We start from the raw sequence: 19,688 nt of genomic DNA, 5'->3' as shown, positions 1-19,688 counted from the left end.
TAAGAAATTGTCAAGGAGTATAAACAAACTCCGTGTCACTGTCATTTACCCTTACAGAAAGTCGCACATGGTGATATTTATTTTCCACTGTCCAAAAACAGTGGTAATGTCTTAATGCTTGGCAGTCACAGTATCTGAACCCCTGCTGTGTTTCTTTTGCTTTGTCCTGCCAAAGCTGAAAATTTGGAAAATGGAACATCTTTTGAAACTGTTTTGGCTAATGGCTTGTTGATGAGAAGGGAGGAATCTGTCTTTAATACTAAGCAGTACTGAAATTATTCTTAGTTTCATGCTTTATACATTCAACTTTAGTTGTTATATAATTGTACAAATAAAATCTTAAAAAATTCTCATAAATGTTATAAGGAATGGAAGCCATCCTAGATATATTTTACCATGCCTGGAGTAAAAAGCTACTGTGCATCTTTTCCTCTTTTGTGACTAATTTTCATGTAATACACGGAAGCGTCCATTTAAAGATCACTGTAAGGCAGTGTATTCCTTCACCTCAGAGGACAAGGGAAGGATTTCCTTCCGATCAGATTGTGGGAAAAAATCGAGAGCTCCAAGACTTGCACATTATCCTGCCTCACAGCGGGATCAACAGTATCATCTTGGTGTATACTGAAGAGTACAATGTGACACACTGCACCAACATTCTTAATAAGACATGTAAAAGAAACCATGGGGGTTTGAGAGGGAGAGTGTTGTGGTCCACTGACATCACCAGAGTTTCCAAACTGGATGGTGGCCATCATGACCCACGCTGGTGTGGGGAGTTCACATGAAAGGCATACTTGTACAAGTGTGAACTTCCCAGAGGATGGCCACACAGTGTGGCAAGGAGAGGTGTACTGTGCCCTTCCTCCAGTTTTGGCCTCAGAGAGCAGCTGTGTGTGAGTACAGGGTTCTACTGAGAACAGTTGAAATGGATAATTCCACTCTCTGGAATAGCATCAGTCAAGCCCCAGATCAAGTCAAGAAGTAGTAAGAAATGCAAGAAAATCGGAGGACTTGCTGAAAATGGAAAAATAAAGGACTGCAGCCAGAGCAGAGTATGTCCTGATAAAATCTAGAGATGCAGAAGGTAAAGTCAGTGGGAATACTCCATTGCAAGCCCAGATAGAGCCAAACACTTTGGAAGGAAATCTGTTTCTTACTTTGTACCTTCATATTCTATAGATAAGGAGGATTAAGGAAAGGAAGACACAAGAAAAAGAAAATTAAAGGATTTCCTAGTGGAGCTGTTTGGCATGATTCCTATGGAAGGACTGCAATATGTTACTGTTTATGTGCCTCCAGAAAAATGAACACAATGTAATGCCAATACTATAACTCCATGTGAGTACACTTAAAAGTACTAAACCTAAGCAAAAGACATATCATTGCCCCCAAAAATGTAATTTTAAACACTTACCAACATAAATAACACTATTACTGTATGCTTTAAAGCAAATCTGAAAGGAAAAACCTTTGGTCAGTGAAAACTAGGGTTTAACACAGTGTTTTTACCAGCAAACCAGCTGTAACAACAAATGAAAGAAATACATTTTTTCCTCAGCAATAATATGCTTCAAAGGTGCAGTTAGACTGGATACCTGCAGTTTGCTGGTATTAAAGAAGGGTGGCCTCTGACCCTCTGCTTCATAATTCACCACAAGCATGCAGGTATCCAGTGCAAGTGGTCATCATTTCACATGGTATTACTCACTTGCAAGTATAAATCACTACAGCTGGCCCTGCATCCCACTCTGGGCCTGAGTACCCAGCTAAGCAGGAGGGAGGGCTGGAAGAGAGTACCCTTTCGTTTCCTGAGGGCTGGAGCTTTCCAGGCAAGAAAAGCCTCCCTCGTACTTCAGTTTCCTCATCGGTGAGCTGATATCTACCTCCTTTCACCAAATTATTGGCAGTTTATTTCAGACTGCCTCACTGGAGGCAGACTTTCGGGGGTGGGGGCAAAACACAGGCGCACTTTCCTGTTGGGTGCCCTCTATTTATTTATTCCAAATACTCTTTGCAGAGAGTGGGACAACGCTCAGCCTTCTGACCCACGGCTGTGGCCGGGTCCCGGACGCCCGACCCTCTCTCTGTCAGGGCTTTAGCCCCCTCGAACTCCCTGGCCGGAGCCCCGCCGGCAGCAGGGGCGCTGCTCCCACACCAGCACAGGAGCTGCCGCGGGGTCCGTGACTCCCGGCCGTGGGTCAGGCACACTCCGCGCCAGCTCCTGTGGGGAAGGTGTTGTTCGAGAGCCCGCCTGGGCGCCCCGAAGTGGCTCAGGGGGCCCGCCCTGCCTGTAAAGAGGCTTTCGGGTTATTTTTAAGAGGCGAGTGGGGTGCGGGTTGAGGGAGGTGGGTTTCATTTTCCCTGCCTTTTGCTGTAGGTATGAATGAATTAAATTTCCGTGTCAGGTATGAGAAGGGTAGGAGAATATTGTGCGTAGATAAACCTTGCCACCCTCTGCCCCTGAGAGACCCCCATATACAATGCAGAGATGATGAATAGGTGCTAGGAGAGGAGATCGAAGTTCGGTCCGCACCGGCTCCACTCTCTCCTACAAAACTGTAGGGCAATTAATTGTGGCTTGTCCCCTCATCCTTCATCTCCTGGTGGCACATATCGATGGAGATTACTGCTGATGGACCATTTTATCACCCTAAATAAACAGTCACCACCTTCTCTAACCTCAATCTAATGTATGGCTATCTGCTATGTTTAAGGGTGCTCGGTAACTAATGATGTAAAATAGCTAAATCGTACAGGTTACCACAGTCCAGAGGAAAAAAAAAGTCCGAAAATTTTCCCCACCGATCCACTTCACAGCATGCTATACGTACACTGTCTCCCCATAAACTGAATGGGAAAAGGAGTGCAAAGTGCTTGATCGCGTGACACTTTAGTTTTACACAGCGTATTTATTACAGTGGCAGGTCGGTGCTTTCTGCTGAAAGTGGAGGAGTCTCAGAGTTGCCAGTGTGGAAGCGTCTCCCCAAAAGCTAGAGGCAAGCCTCCAACGGAACAAGCCAGTCCCGCAATCCCCGGACTCGCCCTAAATCTCCTCCTGGCCGCCCGAGCGCCCCTCCCCCAGCGCCCAGAAATACCCTCGTCCTTCCAGATGCAAGGCTGGGAAGCAAACAGTCCCCAGCCGCCTGCCACATTATCGGGGCTTTAACATAATCCCCTTTACTTCCCTGGGAGTAAAGACTGCTGGGCTCTAATTGGGGTTTTGTCTCTTGATTGCTTTTTTTAATTGTTATTATTTTTCCCTAGCTAATCGCCTTTCAATTTAAAGCAATTACATACAGACGCTTAACCCACAGCTCCTAGGCGGCCCTCGCCTCCCTCCCTCGCCCAAGACCGTGCCATATCCATTGATATGCGACGATCAAGGCGTGTGTCTACTGGGAAACCGCCGCCCATCCATCTTCCCGTGGCGGCTGCCCGGCGCCGGGCCGGGCCGGGAGCTGGGGAGCGGGGCCGGGCGAGGTGGCGGGCGGCCGGGACAGCCTCGGCAGACGCTCGGGCTTCCCCGGCCGGCCCGGCCACCGCCCCGGCCCCGCGGAGCCGCCGGGACATACGCGGAGTTCGCCAGGGACTCTCTGGAGCAGGTGGGATCTGCCGGGGAGCGGGGACACGCGAGGAGCCCCGGAGAAGAAGGGAATGCTCGGAATGGAGAGAGGGTTAGTATTTGGGAAATAGGGGGAGACGAGGCACTCGCTCGGTTGTTGGAGGAGGTACAACTAAGGCTAGAGCCCGAGAAGCAGACGGAGGCCTGCTGGGCCGGGCCGAGGAGCAGACCGATACCCCCGCTCCCAGGAAGACACTTATCCCGGCGCGTGGGTCTCTGTGCCGGATAGAACCCGCCCGTCCCGGGGTCTCGGTGGGGCTGTCCGAAGATGGAAGCAAGTACAACTCTAACTAAAGTAGACGTCTCCTCATCTCACCCACAGCCCCCATTTCCTTCCCCTCACATGGGCAGTGAGGGTGGGAGTGATGCGAAACGGGGAGTGAGGGTGGAAGTCAAGGCGGCTGGAAATCCCGCCTGCCCACGGACCGCTGGCACGACCCCAGCGGCACTCGGGGACCCGTGCAGGGGCAGCCAGGCCAGTGCCCTGCAGCTTGTTCCCTGGATCGTGCGAGTGCTTGGAGTGTGTGGCACGGCACGGGCTCTGGTTGCGGCACTCCTTCACTGAAAGTTTACTTTCTCCTTTATTTTTTTTAAGCACGAGTTGCCCAAAGCAACTGCGCTTGGTGCCAGAAGACTGAAACACTCGCGTTGAAAGTTTCGCTCAGAGGCAACTAAAAACGGCTGGAGCGAAAGCCGCCCTGTGAACAAGTAAATTGCAAGAATGTTTAGATCTAATTGAAGAAAAATAAAACAAAAAGGCGAGGTGGCGCTGGCTGCCCTCTGCCCGTCCTTCCGACGGCGACGGCTGTCCTGTCAGAGCCGGACGCGATTCACAAGCGTCCTTTCCGCAATCGACCTGTTTGCTTTCCCGAATCCACCTTTAATATCGCGCTCGGGAAGAAATTAACCAGGCTTCGCCTCCGACTCTGCGGGGTACCGTTATTCCACTCACTCCTTAACAATGTTCCTTCCCTAAATGGCTTTTTAGTATTCCTTTCTCCTTTTTAAACCTTTCCTTTTTATATTTACAGAGCGGCTCCGAGAAGCAAAACATGTATTGTCTGAACGGTTCGGTTGTCGCTTAGAAGTGCATTTCGGATTCCGTTTTTCTGCATGTAATTTATAAGATCACGTTTTCTTCACCCGAGAACACAAAATACAGGAACAGGTTTCACAGGGTAAAACTAAGCATGAGGAAGTCGCTCGAAACAAAGTCGACATCCAATATGGAAAGATTCGCTATGTTAAGAAGGCGGGAAAAAATCTCCACCAAACTCCGACTGAACTTTCCTCCCGCACATATGCACAGAGCTGAAGACTGTGCTAGCATCCACGCAGTTTAATTTATACATAACAGGGTATCATGGAAACTTTCAAAACAAGCTCTTCATCTGAAATTAAATTAAACGAGTCCGCGTTTTGCTTGGTCGTGTGTTTAGGGATTGCTGGTTTGGGGTACCATTTGTCTGTTCAACAGCCTTCCCTAAACAGACATTTGGGGAGTGGTGGTTGAGAAGGACAACAAAAATAGAGAGTTTTAAGAAACCTTAGGATAAAAGAGAGTGTTTGGAACAATTTAAAAAAAAAAAGTGCATGGGCCGAAGCCATGTGTTTCAAGAGGGACAAATCCGTGTGCTCTGAATGTTAGTTATAAAACTGATGAACTAATAGGATTTCATATAATTCTTTCCATCCCGTGAATTTCCTCTCTTGCGTCGTATTGATAGATACAGGAGAAGAAATACAGGCAGAACCAGTTTCTAAAATTACAAATCTCATCCATACAGATGTTTAATAATAGGGGCGCCCCCTCCCACCCCCCAAAACCGTCTCGACTGTGTAACTGGCAATAGTATTATAAAACTCTTTATAACCATCAAGTCCTAAATTAATTCTGACACTCAAGCAGACTTTTTCGTCTAGAAAATCGGCTTTTCTCTTTAAATTACCATATCATGCTTTTCCATGGGGGGGAAAGCTAAAACCAGCGAGGTGTTAACGAGGTCTGAAATGAAACGACACTCCGAGATAAGAAAGAGGAAAACTTCGCTCTAGACCATCTGATGAAAACTGCAACTTTCCCCCTCCCCAGCTCGGAGGAGTAATTGATTTCTGAGTATTCAACGAAGCCTGGGCTTTCCAGGCAAGAATGGAGTGGGACGTACAAGGCGAGACAGGACCAGCTTTGTAGCTAGTTGCCCTGAACCTTTGCTGAATCCATTTTCCTAAGCAGCCCTCCGAAAGAAATCCACCCCCACCACAGCCTTTCCGGTGAAGCGTGCCTTCCAGGAAAGGACCTGGTTTCAGGCAAGAAAAACTGCTACTGAAGGGTTGCCGGCCGTCTCCTGAAACAACTGGTAACAGCGCAAAAACTAAAGGGAGGGAAGGGCGAGACGGTGGATGCTCCTCGTGGAGTGAGAGCGGTGCAGGCACCAGCTGCAGTCCCCGAGCCTGGAGCGTCCCCGGGCCGGCCTCGTACGCGGGGGAGGGTAGGGGGTGAAGGGGTGCGAGAAGGGGCACGGTACGTACGGTTGTTGGGGTCGCTGGTGTGCTGGTTCAGGGGGATGATCTCCATGCGCTGCTGCCCGTACAGGTAGTAGTCCAGCTCCTCGGCCGTGCAGCGGTACCGAGCGGCACCACGGTCGCCGCATTTGCCGCCGCCGCTGCCGGCCCCGCACAAATCCTTGCCCTGCAGGGGAGCGGGCGCTCCCCTGGCCGGGAGCTCCGAGCTCTGCAGCGGGCCGAAGACCGGGAGCTGGGTCACAGGCAGGGAGGTTAGACCAGCCAGAGAAGCCGCCGCCGCAGAGACGCACGACGAGGTGGAGGAGGAAGACGGAGTGGACGAGGAAGAGGAGGAGGAGGCGGAGGAGAGGGAAGTCGGGCGCTGGCGGAGGCTGTCAGCCGGGGGCTCGGCTCTCTCGGGCGGCTGGAGCGGGGCGAGGGGGCCGCTGCTTTTGAGCTGGCTGCTCTGCGGGAAAAGCTGCTGCCAGTGCTGCAAATAAGCGGGATCCACCTTCAGGAACGCAGATCCACCGGGGTCTCCGGGCTTCAGCATCGCTCTGCCTGTGGAGCGGGGAGGAAGGGGACAGAAGACGTGAGACCCCCGCCCCGCCCCGGCAGGGTCGCCCCGACCCCGCGGTCGAACACGCGATCGGACACGCTGAGCCACGGGTGGGCTCTGTGCCGCGGCCCCGCGGGATCGGCGGCGGCACCGTGCGCCCCTCGCTTTCCCTTCCCGTGTCCAGGTTCGTCAGGAGAAAAACTCGTCCCGAAAAGCTTCAGGACTAGAAGCGTGGTGGACGGGGCGACGAGGCTGTCCCTTGGTAGCCGCCCCGGAGCACGGGCAGGACGCGGGTGGTGACGGGCAGCCCCTCACGCCGGCCCGCGGCCGGGGAGCAGTCCCGCCGCCTCGCAGGGCGCGCAGCCCACCCCGTCCCCGGTGCACGCACTGTCTTCTCTTTTCACTCCCTTCCCTCTCTCCGCGGAAGTAAACGACCCTCCGCTGACAACAGGGAGGAGGAGGCGGAGGAAAGTTCAGTCACACGCACACACGCGCGGGTCTCTCCTCTCCGGCCGCTGCTGTTTTCCACTCGGGCCCTGGCAGAGGGGGCCGCGGGCCGGCAGTGCCCTGCTCCCTGGCGAAGGTGCCCCGCCGTGCCGGACAAGTCGCAGGGGCCCCGGCCCGGGTCAGCCTTACCTGAGCGGGGTGAGCGCTGCTGCGCGGGCGGCGTACGGAGGTGTCGGCTGCCCCGGGACCCTTCGAGCCGGACAACGGCCTGAAGCAAAGACTTGTCTGGTCTTTGTCCACGCGGTAGCGGGGCGATCCTCCTCCAGGTGCCGGGGACCAACGGGTAGGCTAGCCGCGGACCGCCAGGCTCCCTCTGCTGTGGCTGCGCATCGCAGTTGCGTCCAGGCTCTCGGCTCGGCTCTGGCAGGCTCTGGGAGAGACACGTGGGTTTTACGACAGCGCAAAACACAAGTGTGTGTGGTGTGTACGAGAAGGAGGGGAGGGATCGGGAAGTTACTAGCGAGTCTGGATGCAGAGCTCTTTTTCGGCAACTTCTCCCACTTTGTTCCTTGCTCAACTTTTAAAGGTGCTCCTTTCTTCCCTTCCCTCCTTCTTCCCTCCCTCCCAACCCCCCCAGCCTTCTACCTCTCTCCCTCTCTCCCTCTCTCCAGCATCCCTCTTTCTCTCTCTCTCTTTCTCACCGCCTCCCCCACCCCCACCCCCCCCCCCGCTCGGCCCCGCTCTAAAGCACAATCGCCCCGAAAACAGCTGGGCTTTTGGCTTTTATCTTGACGGGAGGGGAGCGGTGGCCCGGCGCCCTCCCGAGCCGGATCCGCGCCGCTGCGCCGACCCCAGAGCCGAGCTGCGGGAGCTCCCGACCTCGCCGGCCTGAGCGCCTCGTCTCCGGCCAGCCTTCCGTTAGCTGTGCTCTTGCCTCACTCGCTTTTTTCCCCTCGGGGTTCGGATGGATTTTAGACACCGACCCGAGCTGTCGTGATACTGCCTCAGATAGTTCCCTTAACGTGTGCGCTGGATGACGTCTCCCTTTCGCTCAGATGAGACCAGTGCCAACACAGCTGAGGGAACCCACCGCCCCAGAGTTTCTTCTTCCTCAGACCTTGCATCCTCGAGCACCACTAACACGCCTCACTCCTCCTCTTTGTGCTCGGTTACAGCTCAGTGGAAGAAGTATGCCAGAGAGAGATGCAACCTGTGGCGAGAAACTTCTCACCTCTCGTGACTTTTCGTCCCCACTCTGCTTAGAAATTTGCGTTTCCCGCCCCGCTGCTCAGTTGTTGAGCTCACGTATCAGTGAGTATTTAACAGGCTTGGGGCTCTTTTTTTTTTCTTTTTTTCTTTTTTCTTTTTTTTTTCTTTTTTCCCCCCAATTTCTTTCCTACACCGTGTGAAAACCCAGACGAGAACTACAATCTCTTAGGTATATCGCATGCACACAGTATGCCTTGTATTTAGGGCAAAATGCATAAACTGTTCATCTTACCAAAACATCTCACTGGTGTCAGAAGAGCCCTCGTAGACAGGTGTTATGCTGACACTAAATGCGCAATTGCCTACAAACATAACGTGTGAGCGTGTAAAATGTTTTCACCATTCTCTTCACCCGGTTTCTAGTTTGTTTCTTTCCCACCCTTCATTCTTGCAGAGCCTGGGAAAGCAGCTGCTGTTTAGACTTTGTCTACGTCTTAGGCAGGACATTTTAACACAAATTTGAACAGGGCTGGGGCAAAAAATGTTTTGACTGGAGTCATTTTGACAAGGTCATCCATCATCTGCTGTGTAGATTGATAACAACTAAATTAAAGGCAAACACTAGTAGGAACACCCCCAGCACCCATTTATAGGGGTTATAAAGTTGGGTATATAAACCTTCTTTAAGTCTTTGATCAATTCTATTATGCAATATGTAACAATTTTCATCCCTCTAGATCTATTAGTCCTCTTTCTGAAGTTCTGCAGCTCTACCATGCAGCTGAGAGACAGAGCTGCGGGCTGGGAGTCTGCACCGTCGCTGGCGGTCGGTGTTGGGCGCACTGACAGTGGGTGCGCTTGGTTTTCTCTGTTTGCATTGCACTAACACAATGTCTCGTCCTTACCCCGCTCCTTCCTGGTCACAATTTTATTCCGCCCCATCCGACTATTTTTTTTTTTTTTTTTAACCTGCACATCTGTGTTATGGTTGTTTTCCTTGCTGGACTTCTTTCGAAAATACTGAATTGCTTTTCGTGGTAACAATCTCAAAAAGTTCGTTTCGCTCTAGAAAAATCTGATGAAGTAGAGGAAAGATCTTAACTAATGGACCTAACTACATAGTCAATACCTGCATTTGCTTCGAGTTGCTAACAGAAGTATTCCGTGGGGATTCATATTCAGGAGTACTTCAATCTGTTGCTTTTGGCGGTTTTTTTAACAGACAGAAAATTGTGCTTTGAGCGAGCAAGGTGGCAGAATAAAATTTATAGACTCCCTTGACACTCCGGGACCCTGCCGAACCACAGGAGGGGAAGAAGGAAGGAATGCTCGTCCTCTTTGCCGGTTCTCGGGCCGTGCGGAGGGCAGGGAGGGAGCCGGTGCCCTCAGCAGCCCGGGCCCGCGCCCCCGGCTCTGCCCGCGGCTCCGGCCGGTCACTCACTCCGGCGGGGGCGGCGGGGACGGAGGGCACACTCCGCCTTGTCACTTGGCTTTTGTCCTTAGCGACAAGAAGCCCCGCTGCGCCGGGTCCACTCGACCCAGGGTGGGAATGGAGGAAAGCACCCGCGGGGAAGGTCAGGGAGCCGCGGTTCAGCGCCGGTGCCGAGCGGCGGCCGGGGAAAGCCGGGCTCCCTGCGCCGGGCAGCAGGGAAAGGCAGCGGAGGGTCTCGCCAGGGCAGACTACGGCTTCTCCAAAACCTCGCCGCTCCCGGCCTCTCCACTCCCTCGGGAAGAGCAGAGCAGGCAGATCGGCCAGCAGGGCTCGCAGCCCTGAACCTGCACCTCCCCGGGGTGGCTTTAGCCAACACTGACCTCTGGTCTCGCTTCCCCAGGCAGAGCTGTTCGAGCGCGTTCTTTCTGTCTCTCTCGAGTTGGTCTATTTGCTACTATTTCTTGGGTTTGATTTTGTTGTGTCTTTTTTTAAAGTAATTTTTTAAAATTATTTTATTTCTTTGCTCCTGGATGTAAAGATGAGAGGAAAAAAAGAAAGCAGGCTTTAACTACTGCCTCATCTTCTCTCAGGCTATTTCATTATTTAGAGGACGAGTGCTGAAACAAATCACATTGACCGTTTTAGAAGGCGATCAAACCTTTATAAAAATCCATCGCCTACGAATCGATTCGTGAATATTTGCTAGGAATTTGTTCAAAAGAAATAAACAAGGAGGGTAAGTGTATTAAATGCGAAGAGGGAACACGGTGGTGTTTTTCTTCATTGATTAATGACCTCTAAAATAAAACAAGCGGGAAGAGGAGCCAAGATCGATAAATTAACCACCCAAATTCATCATTTTCCCTGCGATTTTTTTTCCTTTTAGGGTGTTTGGTTGGGTTTTATGGGGTTTTCCGGGAGTTTTTGTTGTTGGCGTTGGGTTTTTTGTTGTTGTTTTATTTTGTTTTGTTTTGTAAACAACACTCATGAAGGATGCCCTTCTTTTTGGAAATTCGAAGGCTTTATTTTAGGCTTGGCTTAGAAAAGGGAGCTAAACCCCTTTTAACAAGGGATTGAATCGGGGACACCCTATCTGATTTCGTTTGACACACAATTAAAAAGTTTGCCTTTCATATTAATTAATTCTCCTGATCTGGGGAAGACAAATGGTCGGCTACCTCTGACAGGAGTCTGATAAAGGATTCAGCAGCTTTCCTTCTTGCCCTAGGCGTCTCCTCATTCCAGTTTTAAGGTCACGAGCAGCTGAGTTAATAATTCATTAATATAGACAATTATTCAGATGGGATTCACGGGGATTCGCGCCCCCCTTCATCTCACCGTTCGGATTCCCGTTCCCCTCGAAGAGAGGAAGCGGGGGAGGAAAAGGGATAGAGGAAGGCTCTACACAATGGCTCTTCGCGGACCTATCTCTACACACGTGCTTAAAACGTGGTGCTCTCAACGCGAGCCCTGCCGGGGTAGCGCAGCCCCGCTCGGGCGGGCGCCGGCCCCCCAGGCCCAAGCGGCTGCCGAGGGCAGGGCAGCCTGGCAGCACCCGCCCGCTCCCGAGCCCTTCCTCAGCTGAAGCCAGGCGCTGCCCTCCCCGTTCTACTTCCCTGGAATCACCAAGAGGCCGAAGCGCGACAAGGGTCGGTGAAATTGCCTGGAAAAGCCGCTGGCAGCGCGCCCCGGGGCCGGGCACGGGATACAGCTCGGAGAGGGCTGCGCGGGAGCGAGCGCCACCGGGAGCCGGTGGCCGGTGCGGGCGTTTCAAGGGGGTGTCAGCGGAGATGTCAGCGGGGGTGTCAGCGGCGTGTCAGCGGGGGTATCAGCGGGGGTGTCAGAGGGGTGTTTGTGGGGGTGGCTGCGGGGGTCGCTGCCGGGGATGGATGGCGCTCGGCGGGTCCGCGGGCGGTGCAGAGCCGGAAGGAGCCCCCGGGGGGGCGCCCTGGAGGCCCGGCGGGTAGGCGTCGCCGCCGCTGCGAGCCTCCCGAGCGCCGGGGCGTCCCTCCGAGCGGGTCAGGACGGGCGCCCGGCCCCCCGTGTGACATGGGCGACGCCGGCCCGCTGCCCTCAGGGTGGCGGGCGCAGGAGTCGCGGGTCCCCGGGGGTGGCCGGGACCTGGAGGGGCTCCTCCACAAAAGGGACCTGTGTCCCTTCCTAGGGAGCAGGTGGCAAGTGGCTGTTTGCGGGGCTCTGCTGCGGGGAAGAATGCGAAACACCTGGCCACGTGGAACTGGACAGCGATTGTTAAATGATTTGGCAACGGCCACGAGGCAGTTGCCAGCCAGATCCGTAATGACTTTCTGCCACAATTGACCTGATACAGATGTGAATTAGTGACCCTTGGGGGGAAATGCGCTATAGTCTATTATCAATACCCCCAACCACCAAATCCTCCTCACAGATTCAAATATTTATGCCAGTCAACAAAACTCTGCTCCAAGCAAGGCAAGCTGCAGATGGGACAAGAAAAGGAATTCTCACTTGTAAAGACCAACTAAAAATAAATCGTGTCATGGCATGAAGAAAGTTGCCACAACAAATTTGGGTTAATTTCATTCCTACTTTCATACAGAACCCATCTGAAAGCACTCTCAATTAGTTGAGAATTATAGGTGGGGATTTTTTGGTTTTGCTTTTGTTTGTTTGCTTGGGGTTTTTTTCTTGTTTGGGTTTTTTTGTTTGTTTCATGTTTTTGTTTGGTTTTTGTTTGGTTTAGTTTGTTTTGTTCACTTGGGTTTTGGTTTTTGTTGTTGTTGTTGTTTTTGTGGGGTTTTGTTGTTTATTTTTTTTTTCCTTTTTAAGCCCCAAGACAGTGTTTTATCTACAATGCAGTACTTCAAGATGTTTTTTTCCAGATAGGATTCTAGAACTTAAAATCCATTATCTGGGTAATAACAGGATTAATTGGCAGAATACATTAGTCACCTCTGACATCTTTAAGCCCAGCTTTTGTGTTTTTTTGATGTTTGCACTATAAGTGCACATTCTTACTGAATGCACTTCATGAAAAAAAAAAAAAAAAAAAAAAAAAAAAAAAAAAAAAAGTGTAAGGGAGCAGTCTAAAAGGCAGACCTCCTTTAAAATCCCTGATGTCAAGCCTTCCAAAACCAAGTGACTCAACATTTTGAATGCAATGCTGGGTGGTTACTTCAAGCAGCAAAACAGTCTAGAGAGTTTTCCTTTACTTTATCTAAAAATATCTCTCAGAAATACAGAATCTATTAAATATGATTGTTTGCATGTGACATAACGGTAAGGGCTGGACAAAACTGCCAGAATGTTTGCAGAAATAAATGGAGATTATGGAGTTTCTTTCCAATTTTGGTGCAGGATGGTAATAATGACTCAATGTTTTGGACAGGAAAACCTCACATTCTCTGTTTTCCATTTACATACTTTTTCAAAACCTTTACTTTTCTAACAGATTTCTCTAGACCTGAAGTCTAGAAGTTTACTTGGGGGGGGGGGGGGGGTGTGAAGGTTAGGAGGGAGAGGGGTTGGGTTTTTTGATTGGTTTGGTTTTTCTGGTTCTATTTCATTAGTTTTTTTTCTTTTATAAATCACCACTGAATCTATTGATGGGGAAAGGAAAAGAAAACTGACAGTTCCAGGGAACAGGAGTTTGAAGCAGGGATTGTGTCTTCCTTTGCTTTGTGTACCACATGATAAAAGGCTCCAGGTACCATTCTGAAATACCTGCCCTGCCAATGTTCACTGTTTACTGGTCTATCTCTGGTAGATGATCTTTTGCTTAAAGTAAAACCTTATGTCAAACTAACTTCAGCAGGTCAGATTCAAGAATACCTTGCTCATTCTGACACCATTATTCAGGAATAGCCATCTTGGATTTTATAGTTTAATCCCAGCCAGCAGCCAGTTGCTCTTTCCCCAGCAGTGGGATCAAAGAGAGAATGGGAAGGGTAAAAGCCAGAAAACTCATGTTTTGAGATAAAAACAGGTTAATAGGGAAAGAAAAAGCCATGCACACAAGCAAAACAAAATAAGGAATTAATTCACTGGCATAATCCACGGGCGGCCATCTCCAGGAGAGCAGGACACACAAAGGTGACTTGGGAAGACAAATACCATCACTGCAAGAATCCATCCTTTCTGCCTTCTTCCCCCCTCACCTTTCGTACTGACCATGATGTCACATGGTCTGGAATATCCCTTTGGTCAGCTGGGGTCACCTGTCCCAACTGTGACTCCTCTCAACCTCCCATGCACTCCCAACTTCCCCACCAGCATGGAAGTACAAACGGCAGAAAAGGCCTTGGCTCTGTATAAGCCCAGCTCAGCAATAACAAAAACATCTCTGTATTATCAACCCTGTGTTCAGCACAAATCCAAAGCACAGCCTCATACCAGCCACTGCAAAGAAAATTACCCCAGCTAAACTCAGAACACTGGTAAAGTTTTGTGTGTGGAAAAGGAGCTGAGGAGAGGGTAATAGTCCTGGAAGAGCTGCCAATGAGTACAATGATGTGTACCATGCATACTGTGAAAAATGTCCTGGGGTGACGTTGTGAGGTTTGTATCCCCAACTGTCTGTTGGGTCTCTGTTGGATATTGCCCTGTGTGCCTTTGGTGTTGGGTCTGGGAGCAGGGGGAAGGGAGAGGCACGCAGTCGGTTTTCAGAAACTTTCCTCCGCCGGCTGGCCTTGAGAGTCGGATTCAGCAACACATGGTGAGGGACGGAGAGATTTTTTTTTCCTCAGTAGTTAGTTAGCTAGTTAGGCAGTAGCTAGCAGAGGAGGAGAAGCTTCACTTTTTTTTCCCTCTCCTCCTGTATTTTTTTTCTTTTTTTTTTTCTTTCCTGTTTTATTTTTCCCCTCTTTTTTTCGTCTTCCCTTGGAGCTGTTGAAATCTCTCTGGACGGAGGACTCAGGGGAGCGCTGTGGGGGCCCGCACCTGGAACCCACCAAGATCCATCCTGCACAGCGTGTCCCATGCCAGAGGGACTGAGACAGAGCAACCACCTCCAGGAAGGACTTCTTTTCTAATCCTGTCATCTCTCCAGAGCAGCATGAAGTTCTTGTCATCTGGTATTGTCGAATTTATTGTGCTGGGGAGTGCTTTGTCTGTTTAATAAACAGGGTTCCTTCCACTTCTCTCAGAGGAGGTTTTTTTCTTCCCTGAACTGGTTGGGGGAGGGGAGGGAGGGCCCCCTTAGGAGGTTTCCACCCAAAAATCTGCCTTAAACTTCTACAACTTTTCTGGTGCACAAAAACGAGGGGCAGGAGAGACTGGAAAAAACCCTCTACTGATTGTGTTTCTGGCTGCAAGTACTCTGTGTTGGTACAAAGCAGTCAGTAGCTATGTTGTTTGAATTTATGTCTCTTGGGGTGGGGGTCTTGATATGTTTTGAGTCCTTAGGCTTCTTTGAGGTCCTAATACCTTTGTGGTCCTTAGGTTTATTTTCACATCCAGAAATAGCTCCGGTATTGTCCCTAATATGTAGTTTTTACAGCAGAGGGACATGGATTAGAGTAGCTATTGGCCTTGGCTTGGTAATGACGATTTGTAGGAAGTTTATAAAGGTGCTGGAATCTATTCCTGGTATGTATGGTTCATGGTTATGGTTATTCACCCTGTTTGTTGGAGCAGGAGCAGGAGATGAAGCATTGCAGTTTTTCATTTCCTTCTTCTCCTCTAAATCTGTTACATCACTGTTGGAGAATGTTCAGTTTCCCCTAAGTGTCAAAGAGACCATCTCTCTGGTATTTAATCTGATAAGCTTCCTCTATACAGTCTGCAGCTTTTCCAGAATGAGGGCCAAGATTTCTAGAGGGGCTGATGAAACCCCTGACCCAGGAGTAGACCCAGGCGAAGGAAATCCTGAGTGGTGTGGAGAATGGGAGGATATGGGCCAACTCCTTAAGGAATTTTCTGATCCTATAGTCTGGGACTTCCCACATGGACAAATTCAGAATCAGCCAAGGTGGGGAAATACCTGAAAGAGAAGTACCATGATGCCTCTAAAGGGGAAAAGATCATTGCAGTAAGCTGGGCCATGGCATATGCTTATCGCACACTGCTAGATACTGTAGGGCAGCAGACAGAGGCAGGGGGGCAGGGATACAAATCAACAGCTACCCCAGTCACTAAGGCTGCAGCCAACACCCCAGTCATGACGCCAGCAGCTAAATCAGAACCTGAGCCTGAGTCGGCAGCTAAATCGAACAGTAAGCTTAAGCCCCTGGCAGTTGCTTCGGCAAAGAAGCACACACAGAAAACTAACAGACCGGTGGACGACCATGACCCAGGAGAAGGACTTCAACCAAAATCAGAAGTCAAAGCATCGGGCACAGGATCGGAAGCCAATATTGATTCCTTTTCCCTGAAGGACCTTCGGGGCCTAAGAAAGGATTACAGGTGACAACCTGATGAATCTATAATTAGTTGGTTAGTCCGTCTTTAGGATGCTGCAGGTGAGGCTACAATTCTGGACAGCACTGAAGTGAGGCATTTGGGATCCCTGTCACTTGATTCAGTCATCGACCAACAGATGATGACAGAGGCTAATCCTTGCAGTCTCTGGGTACAGGTCCTAGGAAGTGTGGCAGAAAGATCCCTGTGTGCAGATGATCTCTATATGCAACAAATCCAGTGGAAGACCACAGAACAAGGGATTCAATGCTTGAGAGAAATGGCAGTGGCAGAGATTGTCTTCTCAGATGTCATAAACACTAGGAACCCAGACTTGGTACCATGTACATCTGTGATGTGGCGAAAACTTATAGGACTTGGGCCACAAGAATACTCCTCTGCTTTAGCAGTAATGAAGCAGGAGGACATGGAGGAGACTGTGCTTGATATGGCAAAGAAGCTCCGGGCACATGCAGATGCTGTGCATGGCCCAACATGTGCCAGAATCGCAGCTGTGGAAACACATCTCCAGAAACTAGAAGATAAGATAGAGGAGAATCATAAGAAACTCAGGGAGGAGATTAGAGAGGACCTTCTCCAAATCTCGGCAGTACAGATCAGAGGTCCTGGTACCCAACGCAGGCGTTCCCCAGATAGGGAGAGTGGATACACTCCATGAGCTGAGCTGTGGTTCTTCCTGTGTGATTGCGGAGAAAACATGAAGAGGTGGGATGGAAAATCTACTGCTGCTCTGGCACAACGGGTGCGTGAAGTGAAGGAAAGAAAAACTCAGAGAGGAAGTTCCACCAAAAGGAAAGCAGCTCCAGTTGCCCATAGACGAACTGCCAGGTATGATGATGATGATATGTCTGACCCCCTTGAAGGAACCTCTAAGACATATGCCCAAGGAAAGAAGGATAACCAGGCTTAGAGGGACCCTGCCTCTAGCTAGGTAGAGGCTAGGGAAAACTGTGTTTTTCGGACTGTGTGGATTTGTTGGCCTGGCACATCAAAACCACAAAAATATGAGGCCTTGGTTGACACTGGTGCACAGTGCACATTAATGCCATCAAGACATGTAGGGGGAGAATCTGTCTCTATCGCTGGTGTGACAGGGGGATCACAGGATTTTACTTTGGTGGAAGCAGATGTGAGCCTGACTGGAAAATGAGTGGAAGAAACACCCTATTGTGACGGGCCCAGAGGCCCCATGCATTTTGGGCATAGACTACCTCAGAAGTGGGTATTTCAAAGACCCAAAGGGACTCAGGTGGGCATTTGGGATAGCGGCTGTAGTGACAGAGGGCTTCCAGCAATTGAACACCCTTCCTGGACTGTCCGAGAATCCATCTACAGTAGGACTTCTGAAGGGGGAAGAGCAACAGGTACCAATTGCCACTTCGATAGTGCTCCGCCGACAGTATAGAACAACTCGAGATGCTGTGATCCCCATCCATAAGATGATTCGAGAGCTGGAGACCCAAGGGGTGGTCAGTGAAACCCACTGACCTTTCAATAGCCCCATCTGGCCTCACATTGGGCACCAGAAAAGTTGTAGAAGTTTAAGGCAGATTTTTGGGTGGAAACCTCCTAAGGGGGCCCTCCCTCCCCTCCCCCAACCAGTTCAGGGAAGAAAAAAACCTCCTCTGAGAGAAGTGGAAGGAACCCTGTTTATTAAACAGACAAAGCACTCCCCAGCACAATAAATTCGACAATACCAGATGACAAGAACTTCATGCTGCTCTGGAGAGATGACAGGATTAGAAAAGAAGTCCTTCCTGGAGGTGGTTGCTCTGTCTCAGTCCCTCTGGCATGGGACACGCTGTGCAGGATGGATCTTGGTGGGTTCCAGGTGCGGGCCCCCACAGCGCTCCCCTGAGTCCTCCGTCCAGAGAGATTTCAACAGCTCCAAGGGAAGACGAAAAAAAGAGGGGAAAAATAAAACAGGAAAGAAAAAAAAAAAGAAAAAAAATACAGGAGGAGAGGGAAAAAAAAGTGAAGCTTCTCCTCCTCTGCTAGCTACTGCCTAACTAGCTAACTAACTACTGAGGAAAAAAAAAATCTCTCCGTCCCTCACCGTGTGTTGCTGAATCCGACTCTCAAGGCCAGCCGGCGGAGGAAAGTTTCTGAAAACCGACTGCGCGCCTCTCCCTTCCGCCTGCTCCCAGACCCAACACCAAAGGCACACAGGGCAATATCCAACAGAGACCCAACAGACAGTTGGGGATACCAACCTCACATCACCCCAGGACACAGCCTTAGCAGCAAGTAGAAAATTTTAGCTGCTACCACATTATCACTAGATAGAAACTCATGAGTTGTGCATGAGTTGGAGTTTTTACGATGGAGTTTTCTAGATGAATGAATAAAACTGAATATTATATAAAGATGAATTCTCAAGGAATATCTAAATCAAGAACTGAAATACCTAAGTAACTACAGTAGGTACTTGCCATTCCACCATAGTTACTCTAGATCAGTTTCCAATGCTTTACCAGACAAATTTTTGTTTCACTTCTTCATGTGGTACAAGATTTCCCATAAAGTTACCTAGAACTCTAGAAGTCCAAAACTGAATCCAGAAATACAGGTGTCCAAAAATAAATGACATAGATAAAACATCTGAATTTTCAATAGAAAGCAAGCATATTGAAGCTGGCAATTTTCTGCAGCAAGGTTTACATTCTGACATACTCTAGTATGAATTATTAAAAGCAGGGAACCAAAACCAAAACAGCTGATGTATGGAAATATATAGAATGACTACACATTTAATGTGCCACCTAAGTACCTAATTGTGAAATCCTGCACTCTTCCCTTCCGACTAATAAGAATCAGTTTTTCTAGATTCCTGTTCGGCTTCTGACAACCAGACTAGCCTTGTTATTGCACCTTGTGCACCCAAGCTAAACCTATACTGGGAGTTAACCTCTTGATCAAAAAAACAGGTAGGCCTTCTGTAGCCCGTCACAGGTACTTAGCCTCCATCCAGCTGAAGTGATATTAAAAAAATAGACAACCCTAAAAGGCAAAGCTCTAGAGACACATGATTTTGTGAGCTATTCCACATTTTGGCTGGAACAGGTTAGGTATTCTACTACATTGGCAGTGCAAACAGAGATTTTGGGTTTAGAAAGAGGAGAAAGCATAGACAGAAGAGACACTTCGGTTGCTGAGTTTAGTGCATTGACATTGCAGTCAACTCTGGTACAGTTGTTAAGTCCCAAAAGGTTTAAAAAGAAATGATTTCTCTCTACTGTATCCTTTAAGAGCTCTACCCTCTCCTTCTCTCCCTGAAAATACCCAATAAGAATCTCAGGGCTTTCAGTAGAAACAGGAAAAAAAAACCCCAACAAACCATAAAACTTCAGAATAAAATGCATCATAGGTAAAGAAATGGAGAGACAATTGATGCCATGGGCCTCTGCTCTGAGACAAGAGTAGGTCAAGTGGAAATGCTCAAGGGACCTTCGAAAATGAATACCCCACAGAGAATGGAGGAAATAAAAATGTCAAAGTGTAATGGTCAGGTTTATTTT

The 19,688-nt window shown here is 49.6% G+C and overlaps 1 protein-coding gene across 1 annotated transcript in view; it reads right to left on the bottom strand.

The window, feature by feature from the left end:
• Window positions 1-6,680, bottom strand: part of PRDM6 (PR/SET domain 6) — a 79,892-nt gene extending 73,212 nt beyond the window's left edge. The window contains exon 1 of the mRNA XM_066182386.1: window positions 6,155-6,680. Within this exon, the coding sequence (XP_066038483.1) occupies window positions 6,155-6,680 (526 nt within the window). The remainder of the gene's footprint in view (window positions 1-6,154) is intronic.
• Between the last annotated feature and the right edge of the window lie 13,008 nt (window positions 6,681-19,688).

Source organism: Chamaea fasciata, unplaced genomic scaffold (genome assembly GCF_029207755.1).
Source record: "Chamaea fasciata isolate MVZ Bird 193981 ecotype frontalis unplaced genomic scaffold, bChaFas1.0.hap1 SCAF_4, whole genome shotgun sequence".
Lineage (NCBI taxonomy): Eukaryota > Metazoa > Chordata > Aves > Passeriformes > Sylviidae > Chamaea > Chamaea fasciata.
The sequence above is the reverse complement of the archived record's forward strand: the minus strand, read 5'-3'. Positions and strand labels throughout refer to the sequence as shown.